The following is a 26219-nucleotide window of genomic DNA, read 5'->3' as shown; positions in this document are numbered from 1 at the left end:
GCCATCTTTCTTGTTGTGGAACAGTCTGGCTCAGGCATTTGACGGTGCGCCAAATCATGTGCAGGAATATTTAAATCTGGATTCAATTTCTTGATTTCAGACTCAATGGTGAATCCCTTTTCTGCCATGATAGCATTTCCTGGTTCACCATAGCTGAACTCCATTATTTTCTCACATTTCTTGTCGAATCCACATATTTCACTAATATTTCGATCTGAAATGGTCCCTGTGAACAGTTCCTGCACAAAAGTAAGTGCACCACAATCCATTAATCCTTTCAAAGTTGTATGTGATTTATTGACAGTCAATATTCATTCTAGTTTCGAGAAATCATGAATGAATGCAAATGGTGCATTTTTAAGAACCACATATCTACATGGCCAAATCGAAATTTAAGGAAGCAGTTACATATGGTTGACCCAATGGTTTAATACTATGCTTACACACAGCAATACTATAAATTTGTCGTCAGTAGGATAAGTCAGACAATTCAGAAAGAATTTATTGTAGTCCAGCATAAAATTTCAGCTTCTTCGCATCTTTTGACATTATGATGCTCCTCGGAGAACTGAACTTCACTAGCAATAATTGCAATAATTCAGATGACTACAAGGAAGTCCACATGCCTTTATCCGGATTTTACATTCTTCCATGCATGTTATTGGCTCTGGGAAAGGTACAAGCGCACACCAGGAACGGTCTGGGTAGCCATCTCCAAGTTACACAGGCTATTAGCACAGTGTTTATCCGGCATTTGTCCTGATTGATTCAATATACACGAGCTAGAACAAAAAATGACGATTTCAGCTTGGAGCGGATCATATGGCCTAACATATATCATATTAATATGATCATTGAATATGCATACAAGATGTCCATGTCCAGTGTAACAGTAATTTGCTAGATAATTATGCAGACTGTAGACCAGTGGTCGGGAACCTTTTTTGCCCGAAGAGCCATATTGGCCCTAATTTTTCCATCTCAACTCCCAAAAAGCCATACATGTCAATCAACTGTTACGTCACCATTGGAAATTCGTGACGTCATGGTAGCACTAATTCGAACTCACAACATGGGATTCCTCGTGTGCGCCACATTTTCTCAGTAAAAGCTGGTATTTATTGATCGAATATAAAGCTCGAAACAAGGGGTAAGACGCAGACGGGCCAAGCCTCCACCAAGGATAAGGCAATTCCTTGTATAAGTAGCTTAAAATTTATTATAACTGATATTAAGCGAATGTGACTGTCACACTGATTCCAAAAATCTGGGGCGGGGATAATAAAATCAGCTGATCTGGGAGAATGCTAATCATGTGATTAAAAATTGCTAATTGGGACGCATCTCAGGCGGAGATAATAAAGTTAGCTGATCCGGAATATTGCTAATCGTGTGATTAAATACTGCTAATCGCGACTCATCAAATTGGAAAGGTTACGCCCGATGTTTAGTCGAGGTGTCCCGAGTTTTAAATCAAGTGGCGTTATCTGTTGCATCATAATGCGAAAACGCGTTAAAGGCCACCAGTTGTCAATTTGTTGAATGAAACAGCAGCCTGATGATAGCGAGACTGCCACTGTAATATGTCGAATTATCATCATCGCGAAATGAAGGTCGTGTCCAATTCGTTCGGTACAGCTAAGAAATGGATTATAGAATATTGGTATCGCTCTGCAATGGCGGGTACATAATTACTTATAATTAGTGAAGCTATTACCTAGGAGACCATCGGCACGGTCATTATAAGAAATATTTGTGCGTAGGAATGGTACGCAGTTTTTGTTATCTATAGTTTGTTCCGGTTTGATAAATCAACAGATTAACACTAACTTTATGCGCTGCGATCAACCGCTTTCCTTAATCCTGGGTTGATAAATCCTGACGAACGCGATAATCGATTTTTATGTCTAATCCAACTTTATTATCTCCGCCCTAAATACTCATCGACTTCACCATTCTCAAAGTATTCGACGGTAACATAACGTTGCGCTACACGCATAAATTTTATACTACACAGAACGTGGAGAAAACGGAACGTGGATAGCTATGGCGTAGTTTGTAATTCGAGTTTGTAATTGTGAGTGTCACATCCACAACAGTTCATTTCGCGCTGTAGATCAGGAAGACAATTTGTATTTGAAAACTGGGTTTTGAAATGGGCGGTGCCATATCTGCTGTGCTCTTCGAGTCAACGTATCGCACAATTCATGATTTCGATTCGGATACATCGCCTGGAGGTTTGAGTCAGTAGTCATTTCGATGGCGTGGGTTCGAATCCCTTCGCTGCCACCACGCCAGAATACAGAGCCTGTACTACCTGTTGCACCACGAAACGATGTCGCCACACGATCAACATTTATTACAGAAGAGACCTCTTAACAGCACGAGTAGTCGTTATGTCAGGCAACTAAATAAACGGCGCAATCAGAGAACTAATCATTAGCGTGCCAAGTAACAGGTGCCGGGATTCGGCTCCAGTATATTACAAACAATGATAGCGCATGGAATTTGCGAGTGGTATTGGCCGCTGGCGTGACAGTAACTTAAATTTGATGATTTTGAAGAGAGGGGGTCCGAGCCCCTAAACCGGAAGACGGCATTGTCTTTACCTCTCAAAGACATGTTTATACTGCCACGAGAATAGTTATTTTGGCCGTGATGAAAGTTTACCAACAAGTCGCTGCGATATTGATCAATTCAGTACAAAAATAAATATTTGGCAAAGAGCCATATCTTATACCCAAAAGAGCCATATATGGCTCGCGAGCCATAGGTTCCCGACCACTGCTGTAGACCGTACTATATACGATTCCATAAATAGAACGCATATAACGCCAAGCACACATAATGAATACCCCACATATCCTGACTCAAGATTAATCTAATACATGCTATTCGGTAAGACAATCCTATAGTATACGACTAAGGATAACACAGCAATAGTTGTTTCATCCGAAAAGTTGTCAGAAATCCATTTATTTGGACATACCATGCTGATGAGTGCTTGCCACCATTCATGTGTATTGTACACTGAAAAAAATATTTACCTCGATTTACCGCGAAATGTCTGGAAGCAGGGTGGCCAGCCACTTGGCAGTAATCTAACATTACCATCACTCAATGTAAATTTAACTTACACCCGTCCGGTAATCTAACTTTACACGCCGGACTGTAATGTTACAGTAACCTCTGGCATATTCAATCTACATTCTCTTCTGTACATTACCGCCTTACCTACCTACCTACCTACAACCCTACTTGCTGTCCTTGTAAATCAGATTACATGCCAGCTTGTAAATTCACGTAGCCTACATCCATACCTATCCAAAGCAATGCGATGCCAAAATACCGCAAAAGTTTCCTCGCGCTCTCAAGACGACATTGGGACAACTGTATATTCATTCATGATTCACGATGAAAAAATATTGCTGCTGGAGGTCTAATTCTTGTTTAGGAGGCATGCAAATATAGCACGAGTGGTCCCAAGAAAACGTGAATTTATTCCACCGCCGGATAAACTTCCAATTGTTTCTTTTTCTCGTCTTCATTCCTTCTGCGTGACTAGTATCTTGCAGTTCCACTAAAAGTAATTCATGCGTAAGTTGCTATACTAAGCTAAGTTGCTAACCTAGACATGACTTATAAAGACTAAGACAAATAGGCTAACAAAATAGAACAAGTTTTGAAGTACCGGTACTGGTACATTGTGAGTTGACGACTCCTCATTTGACATGATATGGCAGAGATTCATGACTTAAATGATCAATATATAGAAAGAAAAGGTGCCTCATCTGATGCGGCATGTGAGCTAAACATATTCGAGCAGTGGATGAAAACACATCTAAGCTATGACCCGAAAAATGTCAATAACAAGCTAACAGTTTCAACTACTCCGCGGCAGAGTATGTGGTGTCGCAGGTCATTATACAAGTCGACTAATATCCCAAAATAGAACAGAGAACGGGGCGACTGAAATATTTAAATCATGAAACCAAAGTTATCCAGGTGGTGTGCACAGTCGTATATATTCACGGTAACTAATACTATACAGTACTGTACCTTTTACGATGCGCATCCCATTCATCAGTCCTGGGAATCTTCAACAAAAGTCTCTACTTTCTTCAATCACAGGTCACAAGCTTCGCACCGTCAGCCTTTGCATGCTCAAAGCTCAATATTAATGACCGACCAGTCGGCTCGACACGCAGACGACTTTAAAATAAGTGATATTCATCCGCTCACATATGCCACCAATAATATTTACTGTCCACGTTATAATGTTTAATCTAGGTTGGTGTTTCATACAGAAACATCTTTCAACACGTATAGTCCCGTTCTTTCGCATCTAATTTCGTATATATTGATAATTATTACTCCATGTGTGGTTCCCTACTTACTTACCTAACCGGACGCTGCTTGTGATGTCACAGTTGCACGTTGGTTGTTTACTACGAATCTCAGAAAAACCTGCAACGCGTAACCTAAGGTAACTTATTATAGGTCGCCGTGTCCGCCATTAAGAAATGGTCACCTGAGCCTGCTGTGCTGATATTTCTAGTTTCAGGAAATGATGATATATCCTAAACTGATTTTTGTAACTCATCAGCCCTATCTGTGACAACAAATCTAACCGCCGAGACCGACCGTGTAGCCATTAGCCATAGCCTTATAATATAATGTCTTATGGTGTAACCACATTGTCAGCCGTTTCTTGCACCCAACTATGCAGTGCACTATACCGAAATTGGCAGTAGGATCAACCAGTTCCGTGTGACCTAACCCTGTCTCGCGAACGAGGTTGAATCAGGTCAAATCGCAACGACAATGACATCGCAGTGGCATGCACTTCCACGTATACATTGGCTGCTGGGGCTTGGAAGCTAATCAATTTTGCCATTAGCTTGGTAAAATGCCGTAGCGAGTAACTGTCAGTAACCTTGCGAAGAAATTCTGGTAACTTGACTTAGCAGCTAAAGGAATTTAATATTACATATCAAAATGTAAAATGACAAGCTACACGCTGCTATTGGCTGCGACCGGTAATTCGTTGTAAAATTTACAGAAATTTCTTTGTAAATCTACCAGATTTTTTTGTGTGTAGGTTAGAACACTGCAAATACATACTAGCTCTACGTTTTTACCTTTCACCAAAGCCAGCTATTCCCAATTCAATGTAATTTTGCTAAAAACCTTCATTTTTCAACCCTTTTCCATAAGCGCTCATAGTAAGCTTGCCCGGCCTTGTCCTTTGTTTACATCCTGCTGCAACCTGATTGGTTCGTGTCAAAGGTCACGTAAGTGTCTATTGGTATTGGGTTACCAACTACATCCGTCGCTAGGTTTCTATTTGTAGCGTCTTTTTACATTTAGCAATCGCGGCAGTCCTGAAATCGATGTTATTCATCCTTCTTATCTAGCCACGGTATCGCTCAACGCTGATTAGATGACATAGCACCGACAGTCCTGCATGCTGTTACTATTGAGTAACCGCCTAAATTGTGCGGCGGAACTTGATGAAGCATAAAGAGATAGGAATAGCTCTAGTTGTTTTTATAGAAATACGTACAATAAGAACGTTACCATATATTGTACCTTTTGCAAGACTAGAAATCGCAGTCAGTGTCATCAAAATCGATAATACTTTCCGGAATGATCCGTATGTCGCCATATGACTGGTTAATAAATATTCTGCTACCCGTAGAAGTCAACAGGGAATATATTCGTCGCGTTTAAAAGTTTATCATGTCATTTGCATCCAGTATCAATGCCCTGCAACATTTAGAAAGCATCATTTTGATATGTCGATTACCAATCATCTTACCTATGTATCATGATAAAACCAATCTTAACTTATGCGGTACACTCAGGTCACGCTTAGTTTGTAAGTGGCTCCGAAACAAACTGATGGTGGCGCGTGTGCCAAAATAAGCACAGTCAAGACAAGGGTGTGACTTAAGCTGATGAATCAAATGCCCTGTTTGATATTATATCATGCAACACTATCATATGCATAAATATTATACTATCATCTCGCACCATGTTCTGCTATTGCGCCGTCTAATATATTGATTCGACTTGCTCGCTACAACTGCCTTTTCCAGATTGACGTCTAACCCAAAAGTCAGATACTAGAAGCATCGAGAGCCATCCTTTCGAAATCCAGCTGCAGTGCATTATAAACAATACGCTCCTTTCATTTCCGTTTCTTCCGGAAAAAGTGTATAGCTTGCACATTGTCAATACTCAGCGCAAGGTATACGAGCCTCGGTGACTATTGGCATAACCACTGTGGTGGGGAATTTAGTGCTAGCAAGAAGGTTTTCAATGAAGGCACTTTTACGCAGCGAAAAAAAGATTTATTGTTTGAATATCAAATGTACAAACATTTTGTTTTGCTCCAACACCAATTTGCACCCAACGTATCTTGTTGACATATCAGCACCGGCGATGGTAAGAACGTTCAGTTCACGCTCGTGTTCTGTATTCATACCTCGATACATCAGTTGTTATTTGAATGAATAATTTCAACTTGCTATTATTTGCCGTGACGTTGGGGCAGTAAAAACGGAAATTCAACACAAAACTGAGATGGTTCTTGCTTCATCTATAATGACACTAATTTTCGAGACTTTTGCTAATAATATGACGCGCTTCTGCTTGGGAATAATAAAATGGCTCATTTTCGTCAGAGAACAGTTTGAAGCAGTGGTTCTTAAACTGGGGGCGTGAAGGCACCTGAAGGAGAGGGGGGGGGGGGCGAGAGACTGCGGTAAACTGAATATATTTTTCACTCTCTGCGCGATTTACCTCCAAACCATGGCTATTGCTCTTCGTATAGTCCGATTATCAGATTTGAGAATCCTCTCATCAACAGTCAAAACTTCCATGCCATCAAACTATCCACTGACTTTGCTAGCAATCTGGTTGCATTTCGTGATATGACGATAAGGGGGGGGGGAGGGGTTAGGGGCGCGAAAAATTTCACTTTCACTCTATCTTCAATGACTCCTTGTGCTGGATATGTATATCAACTAGGGATGGTGTGAACGTGAGGTTCACGTTCGCGTTCTGTGTGTGAACCTCCGAAATTTAGAGGTTCACTTTCAAAAACGAACCTTGGCACTGCACTGTGACCTTTTACATATACTGCAATTTTCACTTCATTATAACGTCTTTGGTTGAAATTCTTTGCATTTCTACTTCGAACCACTCAATGCATGCCGCTGGCAGAATAAAAATATCAACACCATTCGAGCATGCACCTTGCCAATCTCGGCCTTGAAATCGCCTCGACGAATATACCGTTCTCTTAAAATTGCCTTACAATCAGAATTCATACAGCAAATGATGGTTATTTTTATTAATTTTTGTTTGCATTTTTGGCGAGGGTGGTGGTCCCCATAGTAAAATCAACATGTGTGACACTAAGTCGCGCACAGCGTGAAGAAAATGTTCAATTAGCATAAATCTGCCCCAAAATAGTATTGTTAATGTTGATTTACCAAAAACATTTGAGCTTACTTCAAGCCGTACAAATTCCGAACATTCCGAAAATCTGGGGTAGAATCAAATTATATCTTGGATGTCGTCGCACCGTCTTCCGCCACGCGGACATAATGCATGGGGGACATTCGGACTGTTTTGCCACTCGGACATTATATCTGGTGTAGATTCTGACTGTGATGCGTCACGCGGACATCATTTCTGGTGTGTATTCATCCTGTAATGGCAACCTGGACATCATGACAGGTTCTGTTCGGACTGTCTTGACACTGTGACATCATGTCTGGGGTATGTTCGCACTGTGTTCCGCCACTCGGCCATCATGTTTGAGATGGTTTCGAAAAGTATTGCCATTCGGAAAGCATGCCAGTCCTAATCTGCATCGGATATGATGTCCGAACGGCGGAACACTACAGTGCAAACATCTAGTAATGCAGGGGCGGGCAACTTCTCCAGTCGGCGGGTCGGATATAGGAAAATTAGTTACTTGGCGGCCGGATTGATGAATCGATACATTATTCGCTTATTTATCCACATATAGACGGAATAATTCGTATTTAATGAATGTATTTTAACGACAGCAATGTCACGTCAAAGCCAATTCCCGCCGATAATGACGAAGACGATGTGGATTTGAGAATCATAGTGTCCTATATGGTGTGGACACAAGCAAATCTCACGGTTCAGTGAAATCCGTCTACGTCACGCTTTCGATTTGGCTAAAGGCAATTTGACAGTAGTTTGTGACCAGCTTGCCGAGCTGGAAATTTGTCTTGGTTCCAAAAATATAAATTTTATTCTGCTCGTGGCCCTGGAACCCCCCAAAATCAGACTCGAATGTTGCATTGTAACGGTGTCTGGTATTGTGACGCAACCATGCCGTCTGGGAGCAAGTGAGAGCAACGCAAACCGAAAGCGTATTGGCCATTGCTGCGCAACCGATTGAGAATTCACACTCTTACTCTAGTGCGCACTTGCTCCTGAGCTGCACAGACGGTTGCGCAATAATGTCCAATACGCTTGTGGTTTGCGCTGCTCTTACTTGCTCCCAGACGGCATGGTTGCGTCACGATGCCAAACTTCGTTACAATGCAACATTCGAGGTTGTTTTTTTTTTTTTTGGGGGGGGGGGGTCCAGGGCCACGAGCAGAATAAAATTTATATTTTCGCGATCAGTACCGAGGTAGCTTTCGATTCATACCCGTTTTACCCGCTCGACAAGTCAGTCAAGAACTGCCGTCAAATTGCCTTTATCCAAATGGAAAGTGTGATGTAGACCAATTTCACTGACCCGTGAGATTTGTTCGTGTCTACACCAGATAGGACACTATGGTGCAATCCTTAATTAAGATTTCAATGCGTTGGATAAGCGCGGTACTACAGATTTACCAAGATATGAATTCATTAGGGTTGAGTACATGGTAAATGCCGATAATGCGAGTCTTCTCCCTTCGACGAACCTACGCGTAAGCTCTACTCTCACACGCTGCGCACACACGTATATAATTACATACAGTCACTAAAATTTGACCTTTAATCAAGTGGTAGGGAATCTCGTCAGACTGGGGCCGTGGGCCACATTATCATGTAGGACGGAATACTGTCCGCGGGCCGGACAAAATGTAGTCGCGGGCCGGATCTGGCCCGATGTTGCCCGCCCCTGTAGTAATGGCATATGATGTCTGAGTGGCAGCATAGTCCTAACATACCCCAGACATGATGTCTGAGAGGCGGAACTCAGTACGAACATACCCCAGGCATGATGTCGGCTGTGGAGTGCGAATATATCACTGACATGATTCCCGAGTGAAGGAACACTGATCGAACATACCCCTAGCCCAGAATGATGTCAGAAGTGGAGGGCGAACACGCTCCCGACATTATATGTCCCAGTGTCAACGCAATACGAACATTACCAGACATGATGTACGGGGTGCCATTACATAATATACCCCAGAAATGAGGTTCGAACATGCGACAGACTCCATGTCTGTGTGATAAGACAGTCAGTATCTACTCCAAATACGACGTGCCAGTGGCAGAACACCGCGCAAGCGATGTCTAACAAAAAGTCTGGAAGTGGGCCTTGCTACGAGTTGGCAGTTACGGAATAAAAATGAATAATATCGGCGTGGTGTAAATGACCATAGTAGTCGACAGACAACATGAATACCACAAACAAACAAATCACCTCCCATGCCATCAGACAATGCGTTTGGATTGCAAAGATTCTGGTTGCTCTTTTTAATATTTCTGATGTGACGAATGGGCGCTCGAAATATTTCACCATCATTAAGGGAGTGTGTCGAAATAAGTTTGGTAACCAATGATCTAGGCCAGTGATTCTCAACCGGGGGTCCGCAGACCGCAAAGCATTTTCAGGGGGTCAGCGAGACCTCTGAATTTACAAAATGAATGATAACCTAATTTGTATTTATGTAAATTAGAAATATCACGAGGCAGTTTCGCTTCAACTCTGGTAAAAACTCCAGGACTCACATCAACGAACTGGCCGTCTGAGATGAAATATCATACTATGCAAACTCATTTTAATTGTTAAATTTCCATTAGCCTACTGATAAAAACATATTGCTGTTTAGAGATGTTTTGTTGGCCATTGTTGGAGTAGTAAGGTCAATCACGATGACTTCTAAATGCTTTCAGAAATCAATTTTCTCCTGTGATTAGCATAACCACTATTCCATAATAAATTCAAGATGAGCTGCTAGATAAAAATGACCAGGCTGGACGATATAATGTTCATTAAAAAATCAGATTCTCAATTTTGGTGCCATATTTGTTGTTGGTCGTCGCATCGTTGGAAGCGTTACGTGTTTCACCACTACCTATCTTTGTGGATATGGATTTAAGGCACTTGTCACTTATCAAATCACGACACGACCACGTATTTCGATAAATGCAGTTTCGGGATTCATTTTGAAATATTAAGAGTGTACCAATTCCTACATAAATAGTCTGATGTTATTACCAAGAAAGGTGATTTTGATTGTGTTTATCGCTAGCCTACAGTTGATATTTGCACAAGACAGATGACGATTGCACGATGATTGAGCTAAATTTGGACTAAAAGGTCAGGGGGTCCGCGGGGGTCCGTGACAGTCCAAAAGGGGTCCGCCAAGACAAAAAGGTTGAGAACTACTGATCTAGACGCTAAGGCAGTAGTTTTCAAACTGGTGGTGCGACCCCCTTTGGGGCGAGAAAGCGTCTGAAGGGGGGCGCGAAGCTGAGGTGAACTGAAAAAAAAATTCGCGCACGGCGCGTTACACCCCCAGTTCATGCTTATTGTTTTGTGTATACACCGAATTTAATATTTGAGAATTATTTCATCAACACTCATAACTAGGGCGATATTTTTGACCTAAAAAACCAACGATTTTGCCCTAAAAAATCAAAATTTTGACTTTTTTACCCTACAAAACCTAATTTTGACCAGATTTTGACCTCACGTATGTATATTAGTAGTTTTCCCATAAATGTAGAGGCGTTCCTTCTGGCGACAGAGAATCGGATTTCGCGGCTTTATGATCGTAGATTCCAGGACCTTCAAATGAAAGAATGTGCTGATCATTACAATGACAGTCAATTTTCTGTAGTTGCTCGTGACCGTTCTCTTTTTCATTTGAAGGTCCTGGAATCTACGATCATAAATCTGCGAAAGCCGATTCTCTGTCGCCAGAAGGAACGCCTCTACACTCTTGCAATATTTCAATAATGTGGTGTGTTGTTGTTCTCGATTATTTATAACCGAGTATATACTCGTTAACATTTGCTTTGTACCGTTACTACCGTAGCTTGCCTGTCGACGAGTGGTTTGTTTTTGCTATTATTACGTCATAAAGACAAAATGGTTCCTGTATTTCGAATTCGATTCACCCTATCACTGACGTTCGCTACCGATGAGACTTGAGAGTCAGTCGAAAACCTTTTACCGAATAAATTAACAAAATGAATTTATCGCAACTGAATTGCAATTTGCAAATAATGTCCCATTTTATCAATATCGTTACTAATACCCGTAATTGTTGGTACATAACAATCATATCTTATTTATTATGAGTAATTTTAAGAGACCGTTGATTAAACTTGCTTTCATATCGAAGATGTTGGAGTCGGACTCCGACTAGCCAAACTCCGACTCCAACTCCGACTCCGACGACAATGACTCCGCAGCCTTGCATAGTAGTCGACAAAACTTATGAATACCACAAACAACAAACAACAACATCTGTTCCGATGTCATTATAACTGACATCAATAAGAACATCAACTACTGCAATCATCCGCAAAATTTTGAACAATTAGAAATCAACTCCACAGGTTTAAAAAATCGATACGTGCCTTTTGAACGATCTCGCCTCAGAGAGCATAGCATGCTTATGGTTTTCCGCAACAAATGTCACGACTCTCGCTATTAAGGAGAGGGTACGATTGTCTGGCAAAACACCACATTGAAGAATTTGCCCGATAAAAGGATTGTTCCGGAGGGCCTTCATCTTGAGACGCAAAATAGTTAGAACTTTATACTAATAAACACATTCACCTCATGCACCCCGACTCCCAGCAGTGTATAGTGCAATGGGTAGTTATTGTGAAAGGATTGTAACCAATTTAGGTGAGCAAAACAAGCGATGAGAAAGTGCCTCGCGAAAATAGAAAATAGTTAGCGCTGATTTAGGATATAGCCTACAGTCAAACTTACGAACCTTCTGGCATTTGTAAATTCTTAGTACGTATTTTACACTCTAAAATGCGAAGCGATAATATTACCCATCACCGTTGAAATTCACGTGTTAAATGAAAGCGCAGAAGAAAGATGAATCAATAAAAACAATTAGATCGGAAGAAATTGTAACGCGAAAGTATAGGCTATGTCAGTTTAACTCGGCCTGAAGCTTATAGGTTCAGGTCAGAAAAGTCCATTGTGCCGAATTATGATACGTGCAATAACGGTCGAATTTCATCCATGCTAATGCACTTCCTCATAACACGCATGCGGTTCGGTATTTTCATAGATCTGTGGACCAAGGTTGGTTTCTTTGAAGTCTGCATTGCACGTTTTTACTTCGTATTCTGAAATCGGTGGAATCGCCATGAAGCATCAAGTTAGATCTGTATTACAAAAATTACAAACGTACCGGCGTATATTTCATTACCGCTTTTTAAAGTTTCCCTCTTCTTGGCCGTTTCCAAATTGGAATGTCTGTTATTTCTTCTTTGCAAAACAAGATATAAAACAACGCAGCATAGGAAGCAAAGTAATACGCCGGCGGAGACATAGCAAGCAATCATGAGAAATGATGGAGTCTCAGAATACAGAACACGTAACGGATTGAAGACAGTCAATTGAAAACATGATCGGCCCACTGGCACGTATGATGATACGCATATACTGTAATTACCATAATCTGTTTCGCTTGTCTGTGGAGAAATTGAAATCAGATCAGTAATGTAATGTGTTCAGGTCCGATACCGCGTGAATCATTGGTAATACTCACAACTTGGATTTTGAATGTATAAATATGAATCGTGTTCTGTGAGTAGTATTCTTTCCAAAGAAGTAATTGCGATTGCAAGGCATCGTTTCCTGGGAAGCAAATACGTTATTTTCGCTAGAATGGTATAGGTAAGTAACCAATGCCACTCTATGGACGCACCATTTCCTCTGTCATTCTCGAAATTCAACCGAGATCTGCCGTCTAATGGATTAGCGAAGAATACGAAATGAAGATGGTTAGTAGAATTGAGATGAACCGAAGCGAATTCCGTCGATAAGAAAGACCCCTCCGGTGGGTCTGAAATAGAGTGTTTGGTTATCTGCAATCTCCTATCCAACCTTGCGGGTGGACTGTATTTATTTTAACAGTCATGTGTGGTAAAACTGCTCGGAGCAGAATATGTATATTGTGTTCACGGACATTTGAATTAAGATACAGTAACAGTGTTTCGTTAGAGGACAAAGTGGTAATTACCAGGGATAGTGCAAGCATTCGCTTCGTGTACACGTTCTTCATGTAAGGTTACCATTCGTCCTCTTTTTGCAACAAATTGAAAGTGTCCTTGGAGGACTCCTAAATGTCCTCTTTTTTGGGAATTTCTCAGAAAGGGATTCAAATGCCATGGAAAATGCGACTTCGACGCAGCAAACACCAGAGTTTCGTAAAAATCGGGTAAATTGGGAGTAGGGGCAAAGTGATTACCTTTTTTTAGTCAACGCATTACTATCGGTCGAAAAAATTTCAAAATCACCAGTTTTTTGTTCGGCGCTGGACTTTCAGAATTTAGGATCTCGAAATATGGAAACCTTACTTTGTCTGAACTGTGGTAGTTCAGGGGTTCATCTTGGTACGTTCAACACTGAAAATATTTTAGCGATTTTGTCTAGTGCTCATAACACGTGTGATGAGAAATTCTGTAATTTCAACATGAACGAATGAAAGGAAATTAAAAATAAGAGACAAACTTTTATTATTTCTCGAGTATTCAGCTCATAAGATAACGCTCATCAAGTTGTGAATATTAATAATGACATCACTCATTCCCATCACTATTACGTGGTTGACCTGAAAATGACTAATAGCCCACTAGGGGAATTCATGAGCACATATACGTCAACACAGTGGCATGTAGAGTTAGCCATGTCTCATACAACCGCAAAATATATTTCCATCAATTGGTAAAAACTTGTTCCAGGGAGACGATTCCGATAGCACCATCACAATAATGTGTGCGAAAGTGCGGCGCTCGCGGACCCTAACGTCAGATATATAGAAGGAATTTTTTAAAGACTCGTTATATATTAAATCTATCGTACGTTCATGTTCAACGCGAACCTTAAATTAAAATCCGTGTGAATCCATACGTACCAGGACCTCTCTTGGGTTAGCACCATCCCTAACAATTACAATTATAGGATGGCATGCGACTTAAGGCCTAATAATTAGTTATAGATCAGTGAAACTTCGTACATTATAGGTATTTTATTTCATTAAGGTGTCGCGTGTGCAGGAGGCAGCAAACAATACACTGTCAAACGTATAGCTAAATTACTTCAGTCGAAGCTCTTCGCGTCACAGTTAGGGTTGCATTTAAACAAACGGTGTTCTAAAACACTTTGTTTAAAACATGATTTAAACCAGTGATTCCCAAGCGCGGCCCCGAGGGCCGCATGCGGCCCCCAGATAGCCTTCTTGCGGCCCCCAAAAGATATTAAGAAATCGATTTATGACAAAAAATAAAATTTATATTTATAAAATACTCTTGCTTGGCTTGGCCTCTGTAGTTTTTAATTATAGAATTGCAGGAAAGTTGAGAGTATAGACTGCTAACGTTACGTCACTGCTGTTTCAATGCAATGTGCCCTAACTTTCCAGATGAACGAGCAGTAGCTATAGATATAAATAGGTATTGATAACTTTCGAAACCGGAGGAAAATCCTGAAAAAATGGTAAATTTTTTCCACATCGTGGTCGCTTGACTAAAAAAGAAAAAGAGGCTCAACTCCCGGAAAATGCAGTTTTTCTTTTACATTAACAGGTGGTTGACAGACAAAAAAGGTCAACTTTCCGGTCCAGCTCCCGAAATAGCAGCCGTAGCGTTCGTACATTGCTGACTTAATGTATATATAAGTGGAATTTGGCCCTATATGTAACCAAACTCCTCAAAAAGAAAACGAAATCTCAAAAAAGAAGACATTTGGGCGTCCTCCGAGGACTCTTTAAAAAAAATCAAAAGAGGACAAATCATCTTAAAAGAGAACGTCTGGTAACCCTATGATAACTAAATGTGCAACACGTGACTCACGGTTGAATACGCCGAGATGCATACTGCTTATCCGGCTAAAAGCAGCATAATTGGTAGTCCTATAGTCAGGGCCGTAACTGCCGCACCCCAAACCCCCCAATTGAGGGGGACCGAGCTCAAAGGGGGCCAAAAATTATTTCGTGAATTAGCATAAATTATTGAGTATTTTTTGAAAATTTGAGCAACTTTTTCAAAAACTTTTCGCGCTGTTCGCGATTTTAATTCGCTATATATCTGGATTATTGGGTACTCTTCCACAAGAAAAAATACGCAAGATTTATAGAAATGGGCATATCAGCGTTGGCAATGACCGCACCACAACGCACCAAGACATATAAAGTTTTAGGCCATGTAACATGTGACTCCAAGAAGTGTGTCAGAACGATCAGCAGTGAGAAAGCCTTGGCCGTAAAGGACTGCTTTTATGCTGACCAAAAACTTTGTTATATATATACAAAATACATACAGGTTTATTTGTCCATAGGCGCCTAAATGACTGGCGCTGAATGTTCTTGTCTTGGCAATCTGAACCTCACAAGACAAATACCATCACGCAGGAAAGAAGATTATATGCCAGTGAAGAAATACCAATCTGAAATCGTGTGATATTTCAGTTTAGTACTTTTCGGCAATTCTACATTTTTTGATATAGCAGACAGGATGTCACGAAATAACATCATGTAAAAAAGTCATACCTAGGGGTCCGCCCGCCCGAAGATGTTTAATTTTACGAGGTCTGCAGTTTCAAAGATACCTCTCACTCAACTCTACCGGTAAATCTGATTACGTGGGCAAAGAGGACAACCATGCAATTCCCGATCTTATTGACCGATTTTATCATGAATTATCGAAATATTCGGGCGTCGCGCTGTCTCACTAAACACTACAACTTTGATTTCGTGGCAAAAGCAAATAACGTGATGCGGGGTCAGTTTATCACCCTATGGGAGCCCGGGGTCCTGACGAAGTGCTGTTATGTTCCTGCCAACGGGTATACCCCCGGAGATGTTTAATTACTATTGAGGGGGCCCTATACCTTTTCAAACACACCTCACTCAGCTCTACCGGTAAATCAGATTACGTGAGCAGAGACAGGACGAAAATTGATAGCAATACATGCAATTTCCGATCATATTGCGCGATTCAGTGATGAAACTAAAGAAATTTCTCGCGCTTCGCGCGTTAGCTGATTCACTCGACGGACGCCCAATGCAGCAGATGAGTAGCGGTAAACAGTGTAGAGTTTTGAAATCTTGCAAGGGCAATAAAACTACTCCGAAATAGCCATGGTGACTGTTTTGGTCCGTTTCATAGCCGTAGTATTCGTGCGACCCCGACCGTACTCTGAAATTCTAAATTTGGCCCTCACACCGAAAAAGTTTGAGAACCACTGATTTAAACAGTGTTTTAAACAAAGGCATTTAAACGAAAAAATAAATAATTCAAGTTGTAAAATTATGCCATAATTGTGTAAATACTTTCCAAAAATTAGCCTACGGACAATTACCACCCGATACTGCCGTCGTATACGATGTTGGATGGTTGGAATCCTCGAAATAGTCGGCTCAACAGCAATAGTACAGATATTTCGTCAAAGGAGCTATACTTACCCTATATTTTCAATTGTCAATGTCAATCCACTATGACGTCACAATTGAATATTGGTGACGTCATGACTTTAAAAAAAAACAATAAAAAACATGTTTTAAATTAGGGTCTTGTTTTAAACATGTTTGTTTTAAATTGATTTTTGTTTTAAATGCAACCCTAGTCACAGTCATCAGTTGAGGAAATCAGTTTTTAATTATAGAATTGCAGGAAAGTTGTGAGTATGGACTGCTAACGTTACGTCACTGCTGTTTTAATACAATGTGCCCTAACTTTCCAGTTGAACGAGCAGTATCTATAGATGTAAATAGGTATTGATAACTTTCAAAACCGGAGGAAAATCCTGAAAAAATGGTAAATTTTTCCCACTTCGTGGTCGCTTGACTAAAAAAGAAAAAGAGGCTCAACTCCCGGAAAATACAGTTTTTCTTTCACGTTAACCGGTGGTTGAATGAAAAAAAGGTCAACTTTCCGGTCCAGCTCCCGAAATAGCCGCCGTAGCGTTCCTACAGTGCTGACTTAATGTATATCAGTCGAATTTGGCCCTATATGTAACCAAAAATCCTCAAAAAAGAATACAAAATCTCAAAAAAGAAGACATTTAGGCGTCCTCCGAGGACACTTTAAAAAAATCAAAAAAGAGGACAAATCATCTTAAAAGAGGACGTATGGCAACCCTATATGATAACTAGATGTGCAACACGTGACTCACGGTTGTATACGCCGAGTTGCATACTGCTTAGCCGGCTAAAAGCAGCATAATTGGTAGTCCTATAGTCAGGGCCGTAACTGCCGCACCCCAAACCCCCCAATTGAGGGGGGCCGAGCACGAAGGGGCCCAAAATTATTTCGTGAAGTAGCATAAATTATAGTGTATTTTTTGAAAATTTATGCAACTTTTTAAAAAAAAATTCGCGCCGTGCGCGATTTCAATTCGCCACATATCTTGATTATTGGGTACTCTTCCCCAAGAAAAAATACGCAATATTTATAGAAATGGGCATATCAGCGTTGGCCTTGACCGCACCACAACGCACCAAGACATATAAAGTTTTAGGCCATGTAACATTCGACTTCAAGTGTGTCAGAACGATTGGCAGCGAGAAAGGCCTGGTCGTAAAGGACTGCTTGTATGCTGACCAAAAACTTCGCTATATATACAAAATAGATATAGGTTTAATTGTCCATATTGGCGCCTAAATGACTGGCGCCGAATGTTCTTGTCTTGGCAATCTGAACCTCACAAGACAAATACCATCCCGCAGGAAAGAAAATTATATGCCAGTGAAGAACTACCAATCTGAAGTCGTGTGATCTTTCAGTTTAGTAGGTTTAGGCAATTCTACATTTTTTGATATAGCAGACAGGAGGTCGCGAAATAACATCATGTAAAAAAGTCATACCTAGGGGTCCACCCGCCCGAAGATGTTTAATTTTACGGGGTCTGCAGTTTCAAAGACACCTCTCACTCAGCTCTACCGGTAAATCTGATTACGTGGGCAAAGAGGACAACCATGCAATTCCCGATCTTATTCACCGATTTTATCATGAATTATCGAAATATTCGCGCGTCGCGCTGTCTCACTAAACAGTACAACTTTAATTTCGTGGCAAAAGCGAACAACGTGATGCGGGGTCAGTTTATCACCCTATGGGAGCCCGGGGTCCTGACGAAGTGCTGTTACGTTCCTGCCAACGGGTATACTCCCGGAGATGTTTAATTACTATTTAGGGGCCCATACCTTTTCAAACACACCTCACTCAGCTCTACCGGTAAATCAGAATACGTGAAAAGAGACAGAATGAAAATTGATAGCAATACATGCAATTCCCGATCATATTGACCGATTCAGTCATTAAACTAAAGAAATTTCTCGCGCTTTGCGCGTTTGGGCGAGAAAAGCTTATTCACTCAGCGGACAATGCAGCAGATAAGTAGCGGTAAACAGTGTACAGTTTTGAAATCTCGCCAGGGCAATAAAACTACTCCGAAATACCCATGATGACCGTTTGGGTCCGTTTCATAGCCGTAGTATTCGTGCGGCCCCGACCGTACTCTGAAATTCTAAATTTGGCCCTCACACCGAAAAAGTTTGGGAACCACTGGTTTACAAAATACCTCATCCCGCTCTACCGGTAAATCTGATTACGTGAGCAGAGAGTATAACAAATTGACAACAATATGTAATCCATTCCCGACCATATTGACCATTCAATCATGAATTATTGCAAATTTAGGCGAAATAAGCCGTCTCAATAAACAGTCTCGTCTCGTCGATAATTCGCGGCCGAAAGGTGATGGGGGTTGCCCAAAAAAAGTTTTGTTTATTTCCCCATAGGGGCCTGAGACCAACCTTTTGAGGGTCCGACGAAGTCCTGTTTCGGTGCTGGTTGTACGCATCCGTTTCTATGTATTTATCTGCAGTTATATTCCGAAATCAGTGCCCATACACGCAGATGTGACTAGTCACTACCAGAGTTGGATCGATTGTAATTTGTAATTGAGCTGAATGTAATTAAATACATATTTTCATGTAATTGTAATTGTAATTGTAATTGAAGCATTTCTATTTTATGTAATTGTCATTGTAATTTGATGAAAATTTTGCTCAATTACAATTTCAATTACATTGTTATGGAAATCTGACAATCACTACATAAAATAATCAATCAATCAATCATTTATTCGCAACACCAGTGAAAATCCGGTACGGACCAGGATGACGACGAGGGGCCGCAAGGCCTTAAGGCTTTAGTACACAGTCGCCACCTGTAGTAATTAGCCTATTCACATCGGTGTTCTATGTGTGCCACGTTATAACTAGATAATTCAGCCATGTCAAACTGTTCCCCATACTTCAGTAGCAACAGAAAACTCTGTGAATTACAATATAGGCTAAACCAATGGTTCTCAAACTGGGGGGCGTGTCCCCCTTGGGCGGCGTGAAAGCATCTGAAGGGGGCGCGAAGCTCCGGTAAACTGAAATTTTTAGCGCGTTTGGCGATTCACCTCCATTTCATAGTTATTGCTCTGTGTATAGTCCGAATTTCATATTGGAGAATTCTCTCATCAACAGTCATAACCTTCCATACCATCAAACTATCTGTAAGGTTTGCTAACATTCTGGTTTCATTGTGTGATATGACGATAAGGGGGCACGAAATATTTCACTGTCATAAAAGGGGGCGTGTCTAAAAAAGTTAAAGAACCAGTGGGCTAAACTAAATCCAAATATTTCAAAAATGGATGAACAGCAAATAATCTCTTCTGAAACCTGTACTGAATCATTTCCTACATCACGCTCAGAGTTTTATTTTTAAATCTCTGACCAGTACCGAGGCTTGCTGCAACAATTGCAAAAAGAAATTCAAATTTCCAACCAAGGCTTCATCAAACTTGATCACGCATTTGTTGAGATGTTATCCCAATCTTACCTCCAATCTTGGCCAAATTTACTGGGGCCAGGAATTTTCTCACCCTAATGTTTATTAAATGCAACCGAACAGTTTCCGAGCAAGTGAAAATGTAAATGCGAACCAAAATGTTGTAATTCGTAGTTATCAGGAGGTTCTTTCCTTTCGCATTTATTTTAATTTTACACACCTTATCAATATCATCCTTAACGCTGACGCCTTACCAATTACATTGCATTATCCTCGCTCAGCTTTGAGTAGCTTAATCGTTTGATTACATTTGATTGACTGTCCTGTATAGCCTATGCGCTGTTAGTCGATCAAACTTTTGGTAGTTAACAGTCGCCTGAAACATTTTTCTGTGTTTGTAGTTTTCAGTACTCATGATTAGGAATAGTTCGAATACGTTCGAGTTTTTTTTTTAGTTAAAGGGTATTCTACGTATCATGAATGAAACGTGAATAGCTTGAGATTGTTGCTAATTACGTCGCTACGGTTGTCAAAGAACACCTCTCTACCGAATCAATTACATGTTTAGCAGTAATTGTAATTGTAATTGTAATTAATTACATATTTAACAGTAATTGTAATTGTAATTCGATATTTTTAGCATTGAGTAATTGTAATTGTAATGTAATTAAAAACATGCAAGGGAGTAATTGTAATTGTAATTGTAATTGAATTGAATTATTGTAATTGATCCAACTCTGGTCACCACCATCAAAACTATAAGAAGTTTATATCAACTAAGTGACCACTTAGTTCACCGACACAGAGGTGAATTGTGGTACTTCTTCCAATAATATACTCAGATGATCGCCGTGTATCACGAAACCTCTAAACACACCTAAATAATGCATTTATTTATTTATTTCCCTCAATGAGTCTGATTTGCGCGTAACGATACTATGCAAGCCCGAGTCCACTCATATGTTAACGGATACTTGCCGGTTGTGAAACAGGGAACCAAATTCATTTGAATTGATTCCATAGGCCTATTTGATGTGACATTTGGTGATGTAAATATAGTTATAAAACAAAGTTTAACACAGAGGCGGGCAATTATTTTTCCCGGTGGGCTAAAATGTGAGGAAGAAAAGACTTTATCGGGCCGGGACCACTGGCGTAGCCAGTACTGGGCGAAAAGGGACATGCCCCTCAATTTTTTGGAATATTTCCCAAATTAATATAAGGTTTAGTATTTCTCAGCATATGAACTAAACTGGAAATTTTTCTTCGCGCGATATATAGTCTCGATTGTTTTTTAATTGTTGAGTACCCGCTTCTCGACCAATCAACATCAAGAAATAGGCCTAAATAAAAATACGCATAATGTACCGAATTGAATATTAGTGTACTCGTGTGTCCTGTCTACGGTTGCGGGACTATTAGGCACCACATTTTCGGCGCAAAAAAAGACACAGCAAGACAGATGAGTTTTAGCCAATAGAAAGTGCGATCCCAGAAAGATCGCCGCCGTTGGAACCTTGGACAAAGATCGTGCGGGAGGGCCCTGCCCTTGCAATCTGAGTCCGACGGTACAAATACAACGAGGAGATAGGAAATAAATGTGAATAAAATTGAATGGATGGAAAGTGAGAATCTTGCCCATTTACCCAAATACCAAATTTCTCTTTTAATTGCTCGTGGTACCTGTGAGCGATTTTTTTAGTGGCGACAACTTTCTCCGTAGGTCACGAAATAACAGTATGCTTCAACTACGTAAGTAGTTACAGGTGGTCCGCCAGACGCTCGCCCTCCAGAAAATCTAGAATTGTCTTACCTTGTGAATTGAATTGAATTGAATATATAGCTCAAGATGATTAATTGCATGCCCTTTGAAAGTTTCAAGTCACCCCGCGCAATCTTCCCAATTGGACAGGAGAAGCTCTACTGGGGACCTTAAATTAATTCGAAAATAAATATAAATTTCTAGAGTATTCTTTAGTAGAATCAATAAACTTGAATTTTTTCTTCGCGCCTTCCGCCACGTTCATGTCTTGATTTTCATATGGTTACCCAAGAAAGAAAAAAAAATAGTTTGATATATAGAAATAGGCATTTCTGTGCCGTTGATATATATATGGCCAATTGCCGGTTATTCATATACGTGCTTGATTGGTCTGCACCGCATAGTCCTGTCTTTACATTCTGAGAAAATGCCAACCCCCGTGATGAAATGTCAACTTGCATTCGAGTGTGTGTCTAGAATTTTTTTTGTTTAATCTGGGATGTTTATGCGATTCCAATATCTTTCAACCATTTAGCAGCGGGGGGGGGGTGACGAAAAAATATCTTGCAACAGATAAATTATTAACAACGTTCGCATGTAATATTATTTGAAAAAAAGTCAAAATTTTTGTCAAAATATAGCGTTAGGTTAGGTCAAAAAATTGTCAAAATTGTTTACAAAGTCAAAAAAACTTTGCAAACTGCATTTCGTTTGTATTGTAGATGTTTGCACCATTGGTGAAATTATCATTTGACATTTTATATCTTATAGCCTACTTTATAGGCCTACTGTTTGCTTATTGTGAATCATAAATGGTCAAATGTAACAAATAGTCCAACATATAGTGTTATGCTCACCGTACCGCAATATCCAACTACAGCAAGACTGCATGGGCATTTGTTCTTATATCAGGACAACATTTTCAGAATGAAGCAACTCTGTGTGTCACCAGCAGTGTACGCACAACTTCAATGTTGCAAGCCAACAACTGCTGCTGTTGAACGTGCTTTCTCCATTCACATACAATAGGGTTACTATATTCTGGAAATGCGAAAAGAGGACACTTTTGCACTTTTGCACACTTGCAAAATAGGAGGAAAATCCGAAGAAAATGATAAATTTTTCCCACGTCGCGGTCGGTTGACTAATGAAAAAGGTCAACTTTACGGCCCAGCTCCAGAAATACTCGCCTGAGCGTTACTTTAATCTCAGTCGAATTTTCTCCCAATATTTCAACAAAATTATCAAAAAAGTGAACAAAATGTCAAAAAAGAGGATATTTGAGCGTCCTTCGAGGACACTTTCAAAAAAGTCAAAAAAGAGGACAAATCCTCTTAAAAGAGGACGTATGGTAACCCTAACATAGTATGTACTGCTATATAAAGACATGCACTTTCTACCCCGATAATATAAGAAAGCATCTTTCGTTGTACTTCAACAAATTTTAATTATTTGTACCATAATGCGTGATATAACTACTAAAATTCTGCCCATGTCTTGATTTGGTTAAAACAAAGTTTTTCCACGTACAAATTTGTCAGCTTTCAAGTAAAAAAGTTTTTTCAGGCCAAACTACTTCGTAAGGGCAGACAGTTCCAATCCGAAATGAAGATAAGTATAGTACAATTCTAACATTATGTGCGAAAACACCAGATTTCTCACGAAACATACGTAGGTACGTAATCAGTAATCACTAATCACGGTACATAAATAAACTAGACTTCAAAGTAAACCGACTTCCCGTTTGGTTTATACAGCCTATAGCAGTGGTTCTCACCCGGGGGTCCGCGGAGCATCTTCAGGGGGTCCGCGAAACCAATAAAATTTCACATGATTGATAACCTAATATTTAATTTTTTAGGCCGGGGAAATCATAAAGCAGTTTGCTTCATAACTGCTAAAACTTCAGGAGTCACTAACAGAATGGCCAGATGAGATAAAGTATTCTATACTTCGCAATGTTTGCAAAACATATTCGATTTGAAGGTGTCAGTCTCAGTACATTAATGAACAGTCGCTTAAAAGACAAATTCGTAAAGTTTTTTTCCTAATCTGCACCGAAGGGATTGAAACCTCTTTCCCCCGGTTTTGAACTTAATCCCAGAAGAACCTTAAGATACTGGATAAAAATGAATAGGCTGAGCGTGATATGTTCATTAAAATCTGGTTCTCAGTTCTGGTGCCAACTATGTTGCGATCATACCCAAAGATGTCGTCTTAAGCGCTACTCGTTATTATTCTATTGCCTCCACCATGATATATATCAATGCATCCGCCTATATTTGGTGCAATCGATTTTCGGCTCTCGTTCATATAAAATCGAACGTGCGGATTTTCAACACACGAATACATATTTCAAGAGATGCAGCTACGAAATTCACCTTGAAATAGTGAATGTTTCCACAATTTTCACAGATGGTATGATGCTGTATTTATGAAAAGTCTGATGGTTGCTGTTTGTCACTCGCACTGTCAATATTTGCACAAGACAGATGACGGTTGTACGATAATTGAGCTAAATTTGACCTAAAACTTATTTGGTGGTCCGAGGGGTCCGTGACGGTACAAAACGGGTCCGCGAATACACAAAGGTTGAGAACCACTTGCCTATAGTTTTGTCCACGCAATAACATGTATAAATAACTTTTATAGTCTAAATTCCAAGAAACGTGTTGCGGGCCGCGCAATGCCCAGGTCTGGTATAGTAGGTCTGCTGTAGGAAAGCCGTTCGCATACTTCGGTGACGGGACGTTATAATTTGGCGACATGCTTTTATATTAGTATTGATTCATTTTATATAGTTATGTACTGCTAAACAGTATATAATCGTTTCCCTATATATGTAACATATGTGTGCATATACTCTTCTGCAAATACTCGTGGTTCATTTGGAAGATATCATGCATTGTGTTAGATTGTATATATCTCAATGAACGTTGTACAGTGTACAGTGTACATTGTACAGTTCATACGTAACTTTTCACCTACATTGGTTATGCCCATGTATAATTTAATTTCTAAAAGCGACAGGAAACTTCAAAGATGCGAGTTCTCGGAACGTTACCTGATATTGAGGTGGGGAACTTTCGATTGCCGGAAATGAGCTTGTGTCTTTCCACATTCTTTATACTTTACTACCAAACTCCCGACGTAAGTAACATTGAGATGGTTCTAAATATATGAGATATAACCATGAAATAAGTTATAGAAAGTCATCTGGCTAAAAATAATATCATGTTACAAACCATTAGAATTTGTGGATGCAATAGTGTAGGTGCGATGCACAGGACAACACCAAGGATAGTAGTATAGGGTATTTGTCACTGTGTAACTGGCTATGCATAGTTCATGGTACACACATTATTTCCCGTCGCTACTCCGATCACAGTTATGAACAGACTACCATGTATAGAAAATAGACATATAGATATTGTGACAATTGATGTCATAGGAATATTATAGTGACGGAGTATTCGAAAAATTACGTCATATGCAGCATCATCAATCATAATAATTTACTGTTTATCCGTGAACTCTGCTACTTCGAGATGTTATTTAAAACTACTTTCCGTCGAGAGTTCCCGTCGTAAATCGACATCAAGTCACTACTGCCTTATTCTCGAATGACGTAATGTTAGTATAATAATTATATAAATTTACAGCAAATCATCATTAAGTCATGAATAAGTTGTTTTAGTTGGCATATGGCAAAATTCTTGTCGATAACGGTAGCTATTTGGTGCCGCCAAGTGTGTTTTTAAAAAAGTTTTCCTGAAGAGGTCGGTCACCCAAATTACCAAATCGTCGGTATTTAAGATTCTCCTCAGATGAACTGTAGTTATGTGACTGAAATGAGCTGTCACTCAGCTAATATATGACAAAATTGATATACACTCATAATGGTCACAAAGTCTAAAAATGGGTTGCTGCTTCAATTCATACTAACCGCTGTAGGGTATTTCACGAAAAAAGTGATGACGACTAGCGAACATGTCGTTATAATCGTTACATTAGACACTATCGTCACGTTAGATCCAATTGAACGAGGCCCTTCGTCGACTTGATAAAAATTGACTCGAGGGTTTTCTGAAAATACATAAATGAGTTATAACATGTCGCTACTGCAATGCATAAGGTAAAA

At 40.0% G+C, this 26219-nt stretch overlaps 2 protein-coding genes and 1 long non-coding RNA gene across 4 annotated transcripts in view; all 3 read right to left on the bottom strand.

Annotated features, from left to right (window-relative positions):
- The window catches only part of LOC145446050 (uncharacterized), a 106578-nt gene extending 102223 nt beyond the window's left edge, over positions 1-4355 (bottom strand). The window contains exon 1 of the long non-coding RNA XR_013917186.1: positions 4060-4355. This is a non-coding gene — a long non-coding RNA (uncharacterized LOC145446050). The remainder of the gene's footprint in view (positions 1-4059) is intronic.
- LOC145446037 (uncharacterized) overlaps positions 1-26219 on the bottom strand; it is a 96196-nt gene that overhangs the window by 28191 nt on the left and 41786 nt on the right. Inside the window, exon 1 of one of the 2 annotated variants that reach the window (XM_080324222.1) lies at positions 5593-5777. The exons of the other annotated variant lie outside the window; for it this stretch is intronic. Within the exon in view, the coding sequence (XP_080180348.1) occupies positions 5593-5668 (76 nt within the window). The 5' untranslated portion in view covers positions 5669-5777. Of the gene's footprint in view, positions 1-5592; positions 5778-26219 lie in introns of those variants that run through there. 2 annotated transcript variants of the gene reach the window in all.
- The window catches only part of LOC145446043 (uncharacterized), a 43635-nt gene continuing 30594 nt past the window's right edge, over positions 13179-26219 (bottom strand). Inside the window, exon 7 of the mRNA XM_080324228.1 lies at positions 13179-13316. The gene's annotated coding sequence lies outside the window, so the exon portion shown is untranslated. The remainder of the gene's footprint in view (positions 13317-26219) is intronic.

The sequence above is a fragment of the Botryllus schlosseri genome, chromosome 9, assembly GCF_051294905.1.
Source record: "Botryllus schlosseri isolate E-star chromosome 9, Bs_hap1, whole genome shotgun sequence".
In the NCBI taxonomy this organism is placed as follows: domain Eukaryota; kingdom Metazoa; phylum Chordata; class Ascidiacea; order Stolidobranchia; family Styelidae; genus Botryllus; species Botryllus schlosseri.
Note: the sequence above shows the minus strand (reverse complement) of the source record. Positions and strands in the feature narration are given on the sequence as shown.